Here is an 18,541-nt window from a genome sequence, read left to right on the forward strand (position 1 = left end):
CCTGTACCAGATAAAATCGGACCAAGCCCCTTACTGTTCCATCAGATTTAATAACTTGCTTGCTCGTTAAGTTCTCTAGGTAATGACACTGTTTTTGATTAGGTTTGGAACAACCAGATTCTTGTGAAAATGACTTTATAAAAACATGCAAATAAACCTGAGGCGCCACCTGAGCGCCTCTTTGCTCCATCATCTCATGATCAATGAACGCCCCACTGTCACTCTCAATACCCCCTAGTGCAGTGATGGCGAACCTATGGCACGGGTGCCAGAGGCGGCACTCAGAGCCCTTTCTGTGGGCACCCGGCCATCGCCCCAGCACACCAGACAGAACTCTAAGAATCTTCCTGCAGTTCCCAGCAACTTAAAAGATGCTGCTTCCAGTCATATTTTGATACTTACTTCACTACTTGGGTCTGTAGGAAAAGGGAGAATGAAAAGACAAAGCAGAATTATCTTTGGGGGACCTCCTGCTGGCCCCTACAGGTCTACAGAGGGACACTGGAAAGAAGCTAAAATGATGCAAATTTTCCGTCTTTCTACTGTGTTGCTGTCCTCAGGAGGCCAATATGATTGAAAGTTGTTGGGGGAGCAATAAGTTACTGCTTTAATTTTTGGATGGCACCTGGCAATAAATAAGCAGGGTTTTGGGTTGCAGTTTGGGCACTCGGCCGCTAAAAGGTTCGCCATCACTGCCCTAGTGCAAGCTCATGCACAGACAGCCGGTACATCTCAGGCAGTCTGCAAGTCTCAAAATCAAACTTTCCTTGCAGACTGTTGGGCTGCCCCCGACTGTTTGGAGATGAGCAGGCGGAATGGGGGGAATATTGAGTGAGAGGACGTGTACGGTGACATAGGCAGGAACACCGACAATTCATTTGTATATTTCTATAAACTCATTTTTAAGAGAATCCGGTTGTTCCTGACCCACTTTCAAAACAGTGCCTTCCCCTAAAGAACTTAATGAGCAAGTAAGCTACGGCAGTTTACCCTTGTATTTTTCTGTAAATCTGTAGGTAGATGTCCTTTGAAGAAAATGTACTACATGGATGCAGTGCTGGCATGTGCCTCCTCAAACAGGATCCATTGTTCTATTTGCTGGTAACAGCTTGGTAATAGAACGGCACGTCGGGTCCCGGGCTGAGCCCCCTACATAGCCGGTATGTCTTTACTGCAAATTGCAGCAAAGACTTACTGGTAACACCCCCGATCGGTTCTAGCACCGATGCAAGTGTTATCCGGGCGCATGGGCACCGACATCTTGGTGACGATCGTCGCTCCCCATGATGTCTGAAAACCCTAGGCTGTTTCGTTTTAACCCATTCATTACAATGTTTGATTTGCACATTTTAATGAATGAGGTGGAAAATCCCCATCTACTGACATACTATAGTATGGCAGTATATGGTAGGATCGATCATACAACCTAGGGTTAAAGTACCCTAGGGCAGTGATGGCGAACATTTTAGAGACAAAGTCACCAAACTGCAAATCAAAGTCCATATAATCATAGCAAAGTGCCATCATGGCTATTTAGCCTAAAATCACAGACAATACCACTCTATAAGGGACAAATAATACTGCTACATGATGACTATTACCAGTACAAATACCACCATACTGATCTTGGTGTGCCCTCAAAATAACACACAACCACAGCACTCAGTATCATACATGTTGTGTGGCCACCATTATTTTTTAGCCCAGCCTTAACTTTTGGGCATGGAGTTTTCTAGAGCTTCATAGGTTGCCACTGGAATCCTCTTCTACTTATCTATGACAACATTGTAGAGCTGGTGGATGTTAGAGACCTTGTGCTACTCCAACTTCCATTTTATAATGTCCCACAGATGCTCAATAAGTTTGAGGTCTGAAAACTTGGCCAGTCCATCACCTTTAATCCTCAGTAACTTCAGCAAAACAGTGGTCATTTTGGAGGTGTTTTTGGGGTGATTATCTTTTTTGAATACTGCCCTGACACCCAGTTTCCAAAGAAATGGGATCATTCTCCTCTTCAGTAAATGTTGGCATGCTCAGACTGGCCCACAGATAAACAGGGGGATCCACCAGTGGACCCCTAAGTAGTGCTGGACAAGGTACCCTCTTTGTAATTTATACATACATTTAGCATAGACCATCTCAACTATCCTATATATTTATATGATTATATTAATAGTTTATGTATTAACACATAACTATGTTGGGCCCCAAGATGAGATTTTACTGGTGGGCCCAGGGTATCCCAGTCCAACACTGCATGTTGGCATTCATAGTTCCTTCAATAAAGTGTAGTTCCCCACAGCCGGGAGCACTCATGCAGCCTCACACCAACATGCTTGTAATTATCTTAATCTCAACAGACCCTGGGCCATGGTTCAAGTAATCCATGAAAAGCATATTTGTTTGCTAGTCTTCAATGTTGTCCAATGAAGAGATATAAATGGAATATTTCCAAAAATGTGAGGGGTGAACTCACCTTTGTCAAGGAAATAAAATCTGATGAAAATTTTACATTTAAAATGATACATAAGGAAAAAGAAACACAAAATGTATGCATTTTAGATGTAGCAACACATATTTGGCTTTTGTTGGGATGACAGATGGCACTGTATTTGCCAAAAATCTAAATGTGTGCAAAAATGTTGAAAAGAGGGATATTTCGATAAATACACATCAGATCCAAAATCTGAAAATAGACATAAAAAGATACATGCAAAATTTTTCTAAAAGTTATGCAATGTAACCAAATGCAACATGCCACAGCATATGCTCCCCAGTAGACAGCTAGCCAGCATAACCTGCCCCCCCCCCAGTAGATATATGGCCACAACACATGCCCCCTATCAGAAAAAAAAAGAATAGCCATTAGACTTTTTCTTCTGGGGTTATCTAAAACTGTGTCTAAAGACTGTCACCAACCAATGATCTTCAACAAAGGATCATGGATGAAGCATATTATTAAAATAGCTTGAGACAGATTTTACCACAGAATAGCATGCTGTCAGATTCAACTAAGTGCGCACTTTATGTAAAGAATTCAATGTATGGAAATTTCTAGGCAACAAGAAAAATCATCATCTTCATAGGGGAGAAGACTTAAAGGGGTATTCTCGTCTTGGCATTCACATTCAATTTCAATTAATCTTCCATATATAAACATTTCTTCAATTAGATGTTATTAAAAAATATGTACCCGTGTGAAGATAATTTCTTATAAATGTAGAAATATGTCCCTTAGAAACAAGACTGTGTCATGGGTACGGCCACCTCAGCTGGAGGGATTGGACAAAGACACAAAGGGTGTTCGTATATTTAATGTTACTGAATGTCCCACCGCCGTTCTGTAGTAATGAACGCTGAAGCCAGGTGTTCAGGCAGGGCTCAATAGCGCATGTCTGGCAACCGCTGCCTGAGGTGAGGTGGTCGTATCCGAGGAAGCTATCTCGTTTCTAAGGGACAACATGGCGACATTTATGATAAATTATCTTGACACAGGAACTTTTTTTGATAACATCCAATTGAAGAAATGTTTAAATATGGCAAATGAATTAAATTAAATGTAAATGCACCGATGGGAATACCCCTTTAAGTTAAGCTCTCTGATGTGTGAGAACAGAAGAGAGAGAGAACAAAAAACTACTACGTTCATGACGTTGTTCCTGGGTCACAGTGAATGTAGTTTCTACATTAAAAAATTAGATATCTCCTGCACAGAGAGGTGGAGATATAGGATCAAATTCAGTATCATTGGACCGATTTTTAAGAAATATTTTTCCCTTTTTTTTGTTTTTCAATCTGATGTGCATTTACTTAGATATCCACATTTAAACATTTTTTTTTACCCATTTTGATATTCTACAATTACAGCACCATCTATCAATTAAAATGACAATAAAAATGCTGCTTCCCATTTAAATTATTAAAGTTGCCCAGCTGCCAGGGTGTAGAAGACAAAGTTTGGTATCATTGGACATATTTTTTTTTTAATTTGACATATTTAATTTTTTTCTCTATCCGATGTGTACCGTATATACTTGAGTATAAGCCGACCAGAGTATAAGCTGAGGTACCTAATTTTTACACAAAGATACTGTGAAAATCTATTGACTCGAGAAATGCATTGGTCACAGCCTCCAGCCAGTATACAGCTGTCCAGCCCCCAGTATACAGCCAGCCACCTGTCCCCCAGTATACAGCCTGCCAGCCCATATCCCCCAGTATATAGCCTGCCAGCCCCTGCTCCCTAGTATACAGCCAACCCCCTTCCCCCCAGTATATAGCCTGCCAGCCCCTGCCCCCAGTATACTGAGCGCCAACCAGTGCCCCTCAGTATACAGCCAGCCCCTACCCCCTAGTGTATAGCCTGCCAGCACAGGCCCCCTTAATATACAACAAGCTACTGAACCCCAGTATATAGCCTGTCTCTCCCAGTATATAGCCTGCTAGCCCCTGCCCCTGCCCCCCCCTAGTATATAGCCACCCTTTTTCCCTAGAACACATATAAAAATAACAAGTAAAATCATTAACATATAAGCTATCCCCATGTCCAAAATGCTCGATCAAAATATAAAAATAATTATTTAAATAAAAAGTGATCAAAAGGCTGTACAGTCCCCAAAATATTATCAATGAAAATGTCACCCTGTCATGTAAAAAATTACACCTTACACAGCTCAAAACTATAAATAAAAAGATATTGGCATTAGAATATAGAAAAACTAAGAATATTTCTTTATGGACAAAGGATTTCTCTTTTTTTAATAAAACATAATAAAACCTAAATAAATTTATAACAAATTTATAAATGTTTTATTATATTTTTTGTGATCATACCAACTCAAGGAATAAAGGAGGGGTGGTATTTTGAGTAAGCCTTTGGGAAAGTATAATTTGCTAATCACAGTCAATTTTATTAGCTATGCAGTTTAAAATAAAATTTTAATTAATTTAAGCATTTAAATTAACTTTATTTTTGTTTACATACAGGATATGAAGAGTCTTTGGTGTTTTCCCTGTTTTCACGAAATGCAAATTGAACTAGCAAACCCATAGCTGCAGGAAGTTCTCCTTCCATCAGAAGCTTTGATCCTGGACGAGTGACATGAGCTGAGTGGAAAAGTTGACGTGGAGTTTGCCCATATGTTTTTATCATTGTTTCCAAAGCCCGCCTCTGTACGGGATCTTCAACTGCTATAACATCCATTCCAAAATAAGTCTACAGGAGAAAACACATCATTCATAAATTGTAATCACAATCGATGTGAATAAAAGTTTTTCTTTACACCGACTGATGAATAATTGTACATGCTAAAAAAAAGCCATATATCAAGTAACTGACTGTCATGTTCCATCCTATCACAGAGTGGAATTCTAAAGGGTTGTGGGAACCAGGCAAACAGAATACCGTATATACTCGAGTACAAGCCGACCCGAGTACAAGCCGAGACCCCTAATTTCAACACAAAAAACTGGGAAAACCTATTGACTCGAGTATAAGCTGAGGGTGGGAAATGCATTGGTTACAGCCTCCCAGCATATAGTCTGCCAGCCCCTGTAGCATACAGCCTGCCCAACCCCTGTTGTAGGAAAAAAAAATAACACTGTACTCATCTTTCCGACGTCCCCCATAGGTCCTCTTCTGTCCCAGACAGAAGAGGACCTACGGGTGACGTCAGAAAGGTGAGTTTTGTCTTTATTTTTTTAGTTGACTCGAGTATAAGCCGAGTTAGGGTTTTTGAGCACAAATTTTGTGCTGAAAAACTAGGCTTATACTCGAGTATATAAGGTACTTAATGAGAACCTGTCACTGTTGTGCTATAGAGAAAGTACTGTATGTGCAACTAAAAAATGTCTGTGTTATATGGTGTTTGAAATAAAAGATGTAAGACTTTACATGCCTTGCTGCCATACACTTCAGCTGAGTCCAGGAGTGGAAAATTTCAAATGACAACTTCTGTCTTCACTGCTCTCCCGGTCACTCCGAGCTCCTGTCCCTCCCTACTACTGATGAAGTGTCAGCTCACTACTCACCCTCTCTCAGCTGCATCTCCGTGCAAGGAGAAGATGAGAGAGACGATGTGGGAGGGACAGGAGTGACCAGGAGAACAGTCAATATATTACAAAGCAGACAGAAGTTGTCATTTGAAATATTTCTCTCTGCTGAGGCATCGGGCACGGAGCCAGGTAAAGTTTCAGATACTTTATTTTAAACACTGTATACCACGGACATTTTTTAATACCATATTTGCCATATGCCATACTTTGTTGATGGTAACCTGTCCCCTGATAAAAACAGCACTCTGGTGACATACAAGGAAACGTGGGCCCACAATTTGTTCTGATTTAATGCAATATGGATTGAGATTATTGAATTTTCTCGGCAACTGTCTTCAATTTTTTTTAAATCAGAAACTTTAATTTGCTGACAAATGGGCAGCTGCAATAAGATTCACTCAAAATTTGGCCATCCCTCTTAAGTCTCACTAATATTAGGCAGTTTTGAGAAGACACATTCTAAAAAAATTGATTATGCAATTGCACAGGACTTCTTTTTTTAATTAATAATTATACTTACAGCTGGATGGAAAACATTGATAGCTTGAACAGCAGCACGTCCTTTCTGTTTATAACCAAATACCAAGTCAATCCAATGACATATGGTTTGAGAAACATAGTCAGACTCAAGGGCTTGCCGATGAATCAGGATAAAAAGTCGAGGATCATTCCGTGCCCAAGGTGGAAGACTAACATGATTTACACGTTCTCCATTTTGACGCACACCGAAATCAAACCCTGTTTAATTTAAATACAACTGTATAAAACATAAAATACTGATTCCAAACCTAAAATTTAAAGTTTTTCTGGTTTTAAATAAATATTGCTTAAATAGTAACTAACGTAAACTTTAAATAAATAAAACATATCCAAAAAAAAAAACCATGAAAATATTTCTTATCAGTGAAAATGAAGAATAGTAGTAATGGAATGCACAGACACAGAGTTATTCTTCATGCACACAAACAGTAGGATAAACTTTAAAGCCCCTTACCACTGCAGAATGAATTGTGTATGGGCCTATTGAAACTTCATGGTGCGCTTAACGTTCCCCTGGCAGCCCTAAGGTCCGATCAGGACCCCAGGGCTGCCTGCAGGCAGTGCCTGTAAGATGGCATCTATGACATCTTAAAGGCCCAGTGTCAGGCTATGCATGTGCATGACACAGCTTATACCCTGCAATACACCAGTATTGCAGAGTATTATCATTAACAAGCAATCAGATTATTGGTGTTCATGTCTCATGGTGAAAGTAATAAAAAAGGGAAACAAATGTTATTCAATAAAAAATAAATTAATAAACCAATTAAAATGTCCATAAGCCCCATAACATATAAAGAAACACATAGGGGCAGATTTATCAAGCTGTCTGAAAGTCAGAATATTTATATGTACTCCTGAATGATACTGTTGCAAAGTACAACATGCCCCTCAACAAACAAGCCATCAACCAGCTCCGTAGTCAAGAAAATAAAAATGTTATGCCATGGCGATGCAAAAATGATAGATTTTTCCCCACATTTAGGTTTTATTAGGAAAATTTAGTAAAGCGTAAGAGAAAATATTCAAGTATGGTAACCTAATGATTATTAGGCTATACGGTGAACACCAAAAAAATAAAAAGTAAAAAATTCAGTACAGAATTGATGCTTTTTTACTCCTGCCTTCAAAAAAAAAGTTCATAAATCTTCAACAATAGGGAATATCAACCCCAAAATGGTAACACTGGAAAAAGCATCTCATCCCACAAAAAAAACATGGCCCCAATGACAAAAAAGTTAAAATTGTAAAGCCTACAAAAGGAGCCAATGAGGAAACTAAAATCCTGGCAGCTGCAGGGCGCTCCTTCCCTTCTGCACCCATAAAACAAGTATTGGCCACATGTGGGGGGTCTCTGTACTGGGGGAAAATTGCACAACAAATTTTAAGATGGGTTTTCACTTTTTATCTTTTGGAAATGTGCACATTTTAGGCTAAATGAATGCATAACCTACAAAATTTGACCATTTTAAATTTCACTTCCATTTTGATTTAATTTTAATTACTATAAAGATCTCAAGGGGTTAACAATCTTTCTAAAAGCGGTTTCTGATAGTTTGAGGGGTGCAGATTTGAAAATGGATTGATTATATCGGGGTTTTTTAATGCTAATTATTTCAAATTTCCCCAAAATAGTCAATTCTGAAAATACGGAAAATCGATATTCGATTTGTAAGCTGTGTGACATCAAAATAAATTATCTAGGCATTACAAAAATTATGAAAATGTAGAGAAGACATATGGGAAATGTTTTTCAGCAACTTATTTAGGTGGTAAATCTATCTGCCTGAAAACGCAATGATTTTGAATTTCAAAAATGTAAAATTTTTCAAAAAAATTCATTTTTTTTTTTTTTTTTGGTAAATTAATGCAAAACATATCAGCCAACATTTACCACTAAAATGAAGTACAATATGTGAGGAAAAAACAATCTCATAATCGCTTTGATAAGTAACAGTGTTTAAAAGCTATAACTATTTAAAGCGACGCATGTCAGAATAAAAAATGGGGCTGAAGTTACAAAATGGCTGCTGAGTTAATCTTATAAAAAAATGACTAAGGGGAGAGCTCATTACACTGCTCAAATATGGGCAGTAAAAAAGATCTTTCCTAACATCTTTTTATTCCTAGACCTGTGGCCAGGACAAGGTACATCCTTTACTTTATGTAAGTAGTTTTCTGTTGATCCAAGTAATTATTCAGACCGCCATATTAGTGGTTGGGAAATAATTTGTCCCATCTTTTTTCTAACCTTATTTACTATGATAGCATGAAATGTTTAGTCTCATCCCCAATTAAATGTCCAGAAGCAAACTCCTCCAACTGATGAAATGTCTAGCACCAGCCTCCCCTCACTCATGATACGTACAGCAGCAGCCACCCCTTACTCATGAAATGTCCAGCAGCAGCCTCCTTTTAGTCATGAAACGTCCAGCAGCAGTCTCTCTTTATCCATGAAATATCCAGCAGCCTCCTCTTATCCATGAAATGTCCAGCAGCAGCCCCCCTTTAGCCATGGAATGTCCAGCAGCCTCTACTCATCAATAAAATGTCCAGCACAAACCTCCTCCCACTCATGAAATGTCCAGCAGAGATCTCCTTCCACTCATTAAATGCCCAGCAGAAACCTCCTCCCACTCATGAAATGTCAATCCTTGTTCCCATAACAGCGTAAAAATATGAGAAAAATGTTTTTGCCTGTAGTTACACTTATAAAATAAACCAGTTTACCATGGTATATTTAATATTGAATTCAGAGAAAACTTTCCATCAAAATTAAACATGATAGAACCAGACACCGTGACTGTGATGATCTTTTTATAGTCCAAAAAAGAAAACTTTTCTGCTTAACTCCATAATCACCAGTGTCCGATGTGTTCAATGCAAGCAGAGCTGTGCGGGAAACAGCAAGTCGATATTAAAAGGAATCCATAAGAAAACTTCAGACTTATTCATTGCCTCCTTCCTTCTAAAATTAACTTTTAAAATTATGCTAGTGAGTCAGAAAGGTATTTTATCAGAGATTCAAAGGGTGTTACATTCTAAAGAAGCACTGTGAGTGCAATGTTTGCTGCTGTAGAGACTGTGCAGTTGTGTAATGGAAAATGAAGATGGAGTCGGAACAGACAAAATGGCTGCTCTTGAAATAATAAATGACAGCTCATGTAACCTTATTTTCAACAATGAATGAAGTCAAATCAACAAAGCTCATTTTCATGTAAGACATTGTTAAGTTTGACATATTCTGGGATGCATCTATCCCATGCGTGTCTATCCAATGGAAAATGGCCACTTTCATAGTAAACTATACCATTACGAGAATGATGAGAAACACATGTGCATACACATGTGTTTCCATGTAGTTTGTTGATGCAGACATAGGGTATAAGACCTCGGACTATCCCCTAGTGGTAGAGACAGTGAAAGGTATTGACTGAAGCTCACAACGGGACGCCTGTGATAACCCTGATTATACCTGTCAATCCATGAAGATTTGTATTCCAGTCCTCATCAATGAAACTTGACAGTGTTGTAAGTGATACTTTTATATTGCAATAAACCTTTGAAATATTGTTTACTGTGTAGTTTTTTTTCTTATTCTATAACACAGAAGCCAAAGAATCTGTCACTTGGAAAGACATTTTTGGCATAGTCGGCAGGATTTCATATATAATAATAATTATGAGTAAAATGCTTAAGCGTAAAACTCAAACTAGTTCTAATGTGCCCTCTGATATTATCCCGGATTGGGAGCTGGCCCCTTACACAATTTTAGTAAAGGAATGGGCTACAATTGGAAAGAACAGTTAGCTAGGATTGTGTCCGTTTATTAGAACAACAGCAGTTAACCCTCCAGTCTCAGGAAACTATACATAGATGTCAACAGCAGATGTTGGCTGACAAAGTGGTTCAGTATGAAAATGTGTCTGAAAAGGGATCTGCAACATCCCCCACCGGGGCCTAGCCTTTTCTTGGGGCCTGAAGTCAGCCGGGGCCCGCAGTACCTGAGCAGCTGGCGGTTGCGGCCTAGGCACGCTAGTGTCACGGTGCTTGGTATGGGGAACTGGAGGGCTGTCCTACAGCCCGGCAGGTCTCCAGCAGGGTGGTGTTGGCAAGAAATGATGAGAGAGAGGCTGCTATAGCGGATCTCCCTGGGGCAACCCTTTGGTGTCTAGAGTATGGGTCTCTGTGTAGTGGACAGGGTGCCTGTGATGATGGCAGCCGTAATAGCAGGGACCAGACGGAGGCAGAGGTTGAACAAAAACAACTTACAGTTCTTTATTGGCACCGACAGGAACCGCAGCAACGTGCCTTTAACAGAGTAGTGGAGTGCTGAGATGCAGTTGGAGGGAGCCGCAGGAGGTAGAGCGCCAGCCTGGATGCAGAGGGCAGGCTGGGAGGTAGCTGTGTCCTAATAGGATGCTTCAGCTTGTCCGGGAGTGCTTCAGGTATCACCCTTAAAGGTAGGATGATACCCCTTTCCTCACTAACTCTTAGCTATTAGTTCTGCTCTTCAGGCAGGGGCTAGGCTCTTCCTGCTCTGGTCTGGTATGCTAGCTGTATAGAGTTTAGACTGGAGTAACTCCAGTCTGCTTCTGCAGACTCCTAGATCTGACTGCTCTCTACTAGTGTCATGCAGACCCTCTGGTCTGACTGGAACTACTCTAGAACATTCCTGGCCAGGGGTTTTGGTACTCCCACTGGTCAGGTGCTGGCTACTCCTCCAATTACATCTCAGCTTACAATACATTAGGATAATACATGTGATTGGATGACACATCTTACATCACATAAAGCAATTATCTACCACTGCAATGTTCCCCTGTGCCCTATAAGGACTATGTAGTGTGATGTAGTGACATAGAGAATTCACTGACAATTGCTGTGGTAGCAAAAATTATTAAAGATCTCTCAAAACAAAAGGAGGATTCACTGATATTAGAGAGGGATCTGACTGTGGATATCCTAAAAAATAACTTTTATTCACAGTTACATTAAAAATAGACCACTACATGGTCGAACCCATTAAAATTGTGTCATTTCCCACAATGCCGCAGGAAAATTCATATAGACTCAGGGTCAATTTAGGATAATATTATTAGATCCTGAGGGCAGATAACTGTCGGTGTGTATTCCAGAGAGGATAAAACCGGGCACGAACCTACACTATAAGAACCACGGGCTTGCCACTGATATAGTCAGGCAGCCAACTAGTCTAAGTGTGTTTATTCGTCCCTGCTCTCCATGACAACACCATTCACACTAAATTTGACCCAACGCGTTTCTAGTACTCCTATCATCAGGGGTCACACACATTCGCTGTCATTCATGATTTTGTAAGACACAGCGGCGTGACCCTGAGTCTATATGAATTTTTTCCTGCGGCATTGTGGGAAATGACACAATTTTAATGGGTTCGACCATGTAGTGGTCTATTTTTAATGTAACTGTGAATAAAAGTTATTTTTTAGGATATCCACAGTCAGATCCCTCTGATGTAGTGACATGCTGTGGGGCTGACTAGACCCTACACAGGCTGCAAGCTACATGGTGGGACGTATTCGCAACCACTCCTCTGCCTTGCATCGGCGAGGGTGTTGCACATCTTTAAGGATAGCCCAATATAAAAATAGAAAAAACAATGAGGGAAGATTAAGAAGCAAAGATCGGCTTTGGCAGTTTCTTGTTATTGGAACTGTTCCCAACTTGATGCCTCAGTGTTCTTTTCTATGGATGAGGATGACTCAGGTGATTCAAAGGGGAATGATGATAGGGAAGATCCCCCTCATCCAATCATAGACCCTCCGCAATTAAATGCCAAACCAATCTTTAGGGAAGATTAAGAAGCAATGGTTGGCTTTAGCAGTTTCTTGTGCCGGGGTTTATTGGAACTGTTCCCAACTTGATGCCTCAGTGTTCTTTTCTATGGATGAGGATGACTCAGGTGATTCAAAGGGGAATGATGATAGGGAAGATCCCCCTCATCCAATCATAGGCCCTCTGCAATTAAATGCCAAACCAATCTTTAGGGAAGATTAAGAATCAATGGTTGGGAAATATCCCCAGCCATCCTACCCTTGAAGGGGGTCTGACACCCCAGAAAGAGTCACCTCTATCTCCAGGGGGCTTATTGGGTCCCATACAAGTACCTCTGTCCGGGGAATTTTGTTGCTGACTGGCCCCCACGGATTCCCGGGCCTCATCCACTACCAGAGGACTTCTGGCTCCATCACAGCAGGGCCGGTGACTGCCGCTCCCCATCGCTGCCCCACCGGAGCATAAGGTGGGCTTTTGTGACTGTGGGGGGGTCTTTTCTGGCTGCGGCCTACTTGCGGCCTACCTGTGGCCCGAATCCCCGGCCTCGCCTGGCGGCGGCTCCCGGCGCATGTGCACCCTCACCCGGACCGGAAGTCGGAGGTTCACCGCTGGCTCCTACATCAGCCCAGCTCTGCCCAAAGCCCCATCTGGCCTCCGGATCCCTGTAGGAGCCTCCGCAGCCCGTTTCCAGCACCCAGCAGGCCCTGAGGCCCACAAGTTCAGCGAGGCCTACTAGGCCTCAGAAGCCTCGGCCTCGAGTAAATCTGCTGCCCGACCTTAGGGCTCTGCATCTGGGGAGGTGATCAGGAGCCTTCCCCAGGGACTACACTGTGGATCCCACTATTTGGACCCCAGGACCATTGTCAGTAAGGGCCCCTGGACTCTGCTACACCTTCTGTTAAGGGGCTAAGACTGTATACTGCCCTTCCAGGCATAGGGGCATCTTCCCGGCGTCCGTTACGCATCCATCAGGACGGATTGCTGTGGTGTTCCTCCCCATTGTGTGCACCCTTTGCCTGGTTCCCCTGCTGGCAGCTGAATACCACACTCTGATACTCCAACATCAGGTCAGTTGTGCTGGCGAACGGCTTGTCTGTAATTTACTACCTCTATGCAACAGAGCGAGTGTGACAAGGAGCGTGGCTGGACCTTGAGGAAGATGGCCGCACACTGAGTGAGCTCTGCTACCCCGGTGCCAGAATTACCCTGAAAGAGAGGAGCTACCCTGGCCCCTAAAGCTAAAAAGGCCCCTGGAAGGGGAGTGAAGACCCCTGGACCACGACCAGCCACATCGAGAGGAGATACGGCACTCACCCGGTACCTCCGCTCCGTTCCTGCCACTGAACTACCGGCGGGGCCTGCGCACAGTCGCAGAATGCCGGCGAAAACGGCTCCACCAGCATCACAGGGAGCCAGGCCGTCGCCCGCAGCCTCAGCGGGTAAGCGCGGCTCCCCGGACACCTCCATATTGCCCCCGCAGATACGGCGCCATGCTGTGGCTTCCCCGCAACACGCGTCTTCCGGTCGCCATCTTGGCGCCCATGCGCCACAAGTGCAGCAGGCTTCCCCTCTGGCGCAGCAGCGACAGTCCTCAGGCGCATCGACTAAGGAGAAAAGACAGGGATCTCCTAGGCAGCAGCATGGAGGTGAGCAGATGTCCCAAACTATTGACCCTCTGCTTATTGATGAGGGCTTGCCCCCTGCAGCATCTGGGCAGGGAGACCCGCAAACACAGGTGCCGCCTCTCAAATCCCCGACTATATCGCAGCCAGGAGTGTTCACACCTGGGATTCCATATGTGCCGCTATCGCAGTCACTTGGTGACGACATCAGTGCTACTCCTGCAATGGCACGCTATGCAGCACCTTCCCCAGAATGGGAGTCCTCACCCGAACAACAATTTACCACCTCTGCTGAGGACAGGAGATTACCGGTCCCTGATCTCAACTGGCATGCCCACTTACAGAACCTGCCCACTAAAGAGGACTTTAAGTGTTTGATGGCTGAGGTCAAAGAAACCTTTAAAACTGAATTTTCGGAGATGAGACGTGACATCCAGTCCATGACGCAGAAAATTGACACCCTGGAAGCTGAGCAAGCAGATACAAAACGCCAAGTTTCTCATACGCAACAGGTTCTGCACACACAGTCCTCCATGCTACGGGATATGGCCAGACATCTGGAAGACCTGGATAACAGGGGCAGGCGCAACAATATTCGGGTGAGGGGCATCCCTGAAGTTGAGGGTAAGGAGGATGTCCGTTCTACTCTCCAAGCCTTGTTTTCTGCATTGCTGGGGGAACCGGAGACGCAAGTCAAACTAGACAGAGCACACCGAGCACTAAGGCCTAAAATGATGGGGGCGAACCCGAGAGATATCATCTGCTGTGTCCACGATTTTGAGCTAAAAGAGCGTATTATGTCCCTGGCAAGGAAAAAGAGAGATTTCACTTTCAATGGCGAGGAGGTGCAGCTCTATCAGGACTTGTCAGCAATTACCCTTCAGAAGAGGAGGATTATGCGGCCGTTGCTGAATGTGTTACGTGAGCACGAGATCTCCTACAGATGGAACTTTCCATTTGCTCTATCTGCGACCAAAGATGGAGTCACGACCACACTATCTGCAAGTGCGGATTTGCAGGAATTCTGCAATGTCTGGGATATCCCGATTCCAGAGATGGATGATTGGGACCTTCTCCTTCCACCGAGGTTTCAGCGGCTAGATGGCAGCCAACCTCAGCAGAAACGAAGAAGACCGCGAAATAGAACCTCCTCTAGAGACCTGCGTGATTAAGGGCGACTGACCGCCCTGCTGCATATCCTTTACAGTTATCTTCTTGTGCCATGTTGGTCCAGGGGAGGGGGGTTTCTTTTATATAGTTGTACTTCCAGGGTACTTCCTCTCTTAATTTGTTAACTACTTACGTGCACTAAGGCACTGGGGTGCTTCTCCCGGTGTAACGTTTCATTGTAATTTACTGTTTAACCCCTTTTTTTCTTAGGGTGTGATAAACTTGTGCTTCAGAGTGTTTATAGACCTTTAGAGGTCTCCGTTGCCACACTACCCCCCGTGAGTAGGTCCTGCTCAGACCTTACCCCCCTAGTTTTTAGGTGGTTAAGGATTCTAGATCAGCCGACTGTGCTCCCCGAGTTCAGGGGCAGACCGGCTGTATAGACCTACACTGGAGATAGGAGGGTTCTCCTCTCTCTAGTTTCGATATTGTCATTCTATTTTTTCCCTCCCTACTTGGTTTGTCCTATTTATTTGTTTTCCCTTCCCTGTCGTACTTGATTGAGTGTCTGTCTCCCCGATTGTCTGTTGTGTCTTTGTCTGTTGGTCTTTGTTTTCTTTTTTGTCTCCCCCTCTGCTGTAGGGTGCTGTGTACGAGGGGCCTCATTCCCCGCACCTGGAAGAGGGGTGCCGGAGGCACTGATTAGATCCTCCCCGTTGGAGACCGTCCTGAGGTAAAATCTGCATAGGAGACACTACCTGCACCAACCCCACACGATAGCTGTTTAATTCACCATGGTCCAGTTCCTGACACTGAATGTGAAGGGGCTCAATTTGGCCCGTAAGCGTCGCCTCGCGCTTAATGAGCTGAAAAGATCTAGAGCCGATGTAGTGTTCCTGCAGGAAACGCACTTTGACACCACCGGGAACCTTAATTTTGCGAGGCATCTGTACCCTGTCTCCTATATGGCCTCCACCGATAATAAAAAGGCGGGAGTAGCGATTTTATTCTCTACTTCTTGTCCCATCGTCCCGGAAACAGTGACCTCGGATCCTAATGGGCGATACATTATCATTCAGGGTAAATTGTTTGGGTCCACAATTCTCTTATGCAATTTGTATGCCCCCAATAAGTCTCAGGTTCGGTTTGTCACCAAAGTCCTGAACAAATTGGCTAAATTCCCGCCAGCGCCATTACTGCTGGGGGGCGACTTTAACGTAATTTTTTCAGAAACCATGGACCGCTTAGCAGTAAACCCAACGCCCCCAGCAAGATCCCAAAACTCCATCTCCACGGCCTTCCGCAGGGTCATCCGACGTTTTGCACTATATGATTTATGGAGGGTGTGCAACCCGGGCGACCGATCTTTTACCTTCTACTCGGCCCCGCATGGCACGCACACCCGTATTGATTACTGGTTTGGAGACATACAGATGCTGCGGCTGATGCAATCTGCAGAGGTGGGGGATATTTCCTGGTCAGATCATGCGCCAGTACACTTAACACTAAGGGAGGATTTCTCTTCAGTTAGGGCTTGTCACTGGCGCCTAAACGAGTCCCTTCTTAAAAAACCCTTAATTAAGGAGGAGCTTACTGCAGTCTTAAAAGAATATTTTCAATTTAATGAGGAATCTATACCCTCCATCCCTATGATCTGGGAGGCCCACAAAGCAGTTTTTAGGGGACACTGTATGGAGCAAGGGGCCAGACTCAAAAAGAATAGGCTGCACTTGGAAAGGGAACTGCGAAAGGAGATAGGCAAACAAGAGGCAGCACTTCTAGCTAAACCCACTAGGAGTCGCTTACGCCGATTGACAGAGACAAGGGAGCAGCTCTGGGAAATTCAAACGCAAGCGGTGGAGAAACTACTTGTGTTCACTAAACAAAGATATTATGAGCAAGCCAATAAACCGCACTCTCTGTTAGCGAGGCAGCTGAGGGAAAGGAGAGACCATCAGATCCCCCATGTCATACGGGATGCTGCAGGAGGCTTACTTCATGACCCGAGGGCAATAGCATCACGCTTCCATGAATTTTATGCCAAACTATATTCTCTACCAGATACCCTGCCCCGAGACGAGAGCCACAGGAAAGCAACGCTGGTTGATTTTTTAGAATCGTGCTCCCTTCCAGGGCTACCCCGGGAGGCTGTAGAGGCCCTCAACTCAGATCTAACAACAGATGAGATAGGAGAGGTAATAAAGGAAATGCCCAATGGGAAGTCCCCTGGCCCGGATGGGCTCACATACTTGTACTATCAAGTTTTCTCCGATGTGTTGTTGCCCCGTATGACGAAGTTATTTAACACCTTCCTCAAAGGCGAACCCATGCCTGAGACCCTTACTCACTCATACATTACTCTCATCCCTAAACCGGGAAAAGACGCAACTGATTGTGCCAATTACAGGCCAATAGCACTCTTAAATACAGATTTAAAAATTTTTACGAAATTACTGGCCAATCGTTTGATTCAGTGGATTCCCCACCTGATCCATAAAGATCAGGTTGGGTTTGTCCCTGGTCGACAGGGGGGAGACAACACTAGGAGAACAATTGATCTCATTGACCTGGTTAACAAACGGGGGGATCAAGCTCTGGTATTGAGCTTAGACGCGGAAAAGGCGTTTGATCGCCTTAGTTGGCCCTTTATGTTCCAGGTCATGGAACAAATCGGTATACGGGGCCCTTTCCTTCAGGCGTTGAAAGGACTATACTTGAATCCCACAGCCCAAATCAAGCTCCCGCACGCATCTTCCCCACCTCTGCAGATACGCAATGGCACGCGACAGGGTTGCCCGCTATCCCCGCTTCTGTTCATACTGTGCATAGAGCCACTGGCCTCCATCATTAGGCAAGACCCTAATATTCATGGTATTGCGCTCCGGGATAAAGAATTCAAGTTGGCGCTTTTCGCGGACGATATTTTGCTTACTGTAACCCAGCCCCTTATCTCTCTGCCCAATTTACAGGCGCGGCTGGTACAATACGGGCGCTTATCCGGATACAAGGTCAACACTACTAAGACGGAGGCCATGCCGCTTAATTTACCACAATCATTAGTGGACAACCTCAAACTGTCCTTTAAATTCAACTGGAAAACGGACGCTATTAAATATTTGGGGATATTACTGACTCCTTCGTATGGCTCTCTCTATGCACAGAATTTCCCTGGGCTTTTCCGGGAGATAAGAACCTTGCTGGATAAATGGAATTCCCTTCCCCTGTCTCTTTTTGGCAGGATAGCAGCGGTCAAAATGACCATTTTGCCTAAGTTGCTTTATGGCTTTGAGACGTTGCCAGTGTCGATCCCGCTAGGCGCCTTGCGCTCTCTACAGGCGCTGATCTTGCATTTCATATGGGCCAAAAAGAGACATAGGGTTTCCAAGTCAGTCCTGTTA

At 43.7% G+C, this 18,541-nt stretch overlaps 1 protein-coding gene and 1 long non-coding RNA gene across 5 annotated transcripts in view; one reads left to right on the forward strand and one right to left on the reverse strand.

The window, feature by feature from the left end:
• Positions 1 to 5,124, forward strand: part of LOC140121477 (uncharacterized) — a 55,497-nt gene extending 50,373 nt beyond the window's left edge. For both annotated transcript variants that reach the window (XR_011854109.1, XR_011854108.1), the window contains exon 4: positions 4,987 to 5,124. This is a non-coding gene — a long non-coding RNA (uncharacterized lncRNA). The remainder of the gene's footprint in view (positions 1 to 4,986) is intronic.
• LYST (lysosomal trafficking regulator) overlaps positions 1 to 18,541 on the reverse strand; it is a 511,246-nt gene that overhangs the window by 70,843 nt on the left and 421,862 nt on the right. For all 3 annotated transcript variants that reach the window (XM_072141114.1, XM_072141113.1, XM_072141115.1), the window contains exons 42-43: positions 6,575 to 6,792; positions 4,985 to 5,215 (exon numbers count right to left, since the gene is read on the reverse strand). In XM_072141114.1, coding sequence (XP_071997215.1) covers positions 4,985 to 5,215; positions 6,575 to 6,792 — 449 coding nt within the window. The remainder of the gene's footprint in view (positions 1 to 4,984; positions 5,216 to 6,574; positions 6,793 to 18,541) is intronic.

Source organism: Engystomops pustulosus, chromosome 3 (genome assembly GCF_040894005.1).
Source record: "Engystomops pustulosus chromosome 3, aEngPut4.maternal, whole genome shotgun sequence".
NCBI lineage: Eukaryota > Metazoa > Chordata > Amphibia > Anura > Leptodactylidae > Engystomops > Engystomops pustulosus.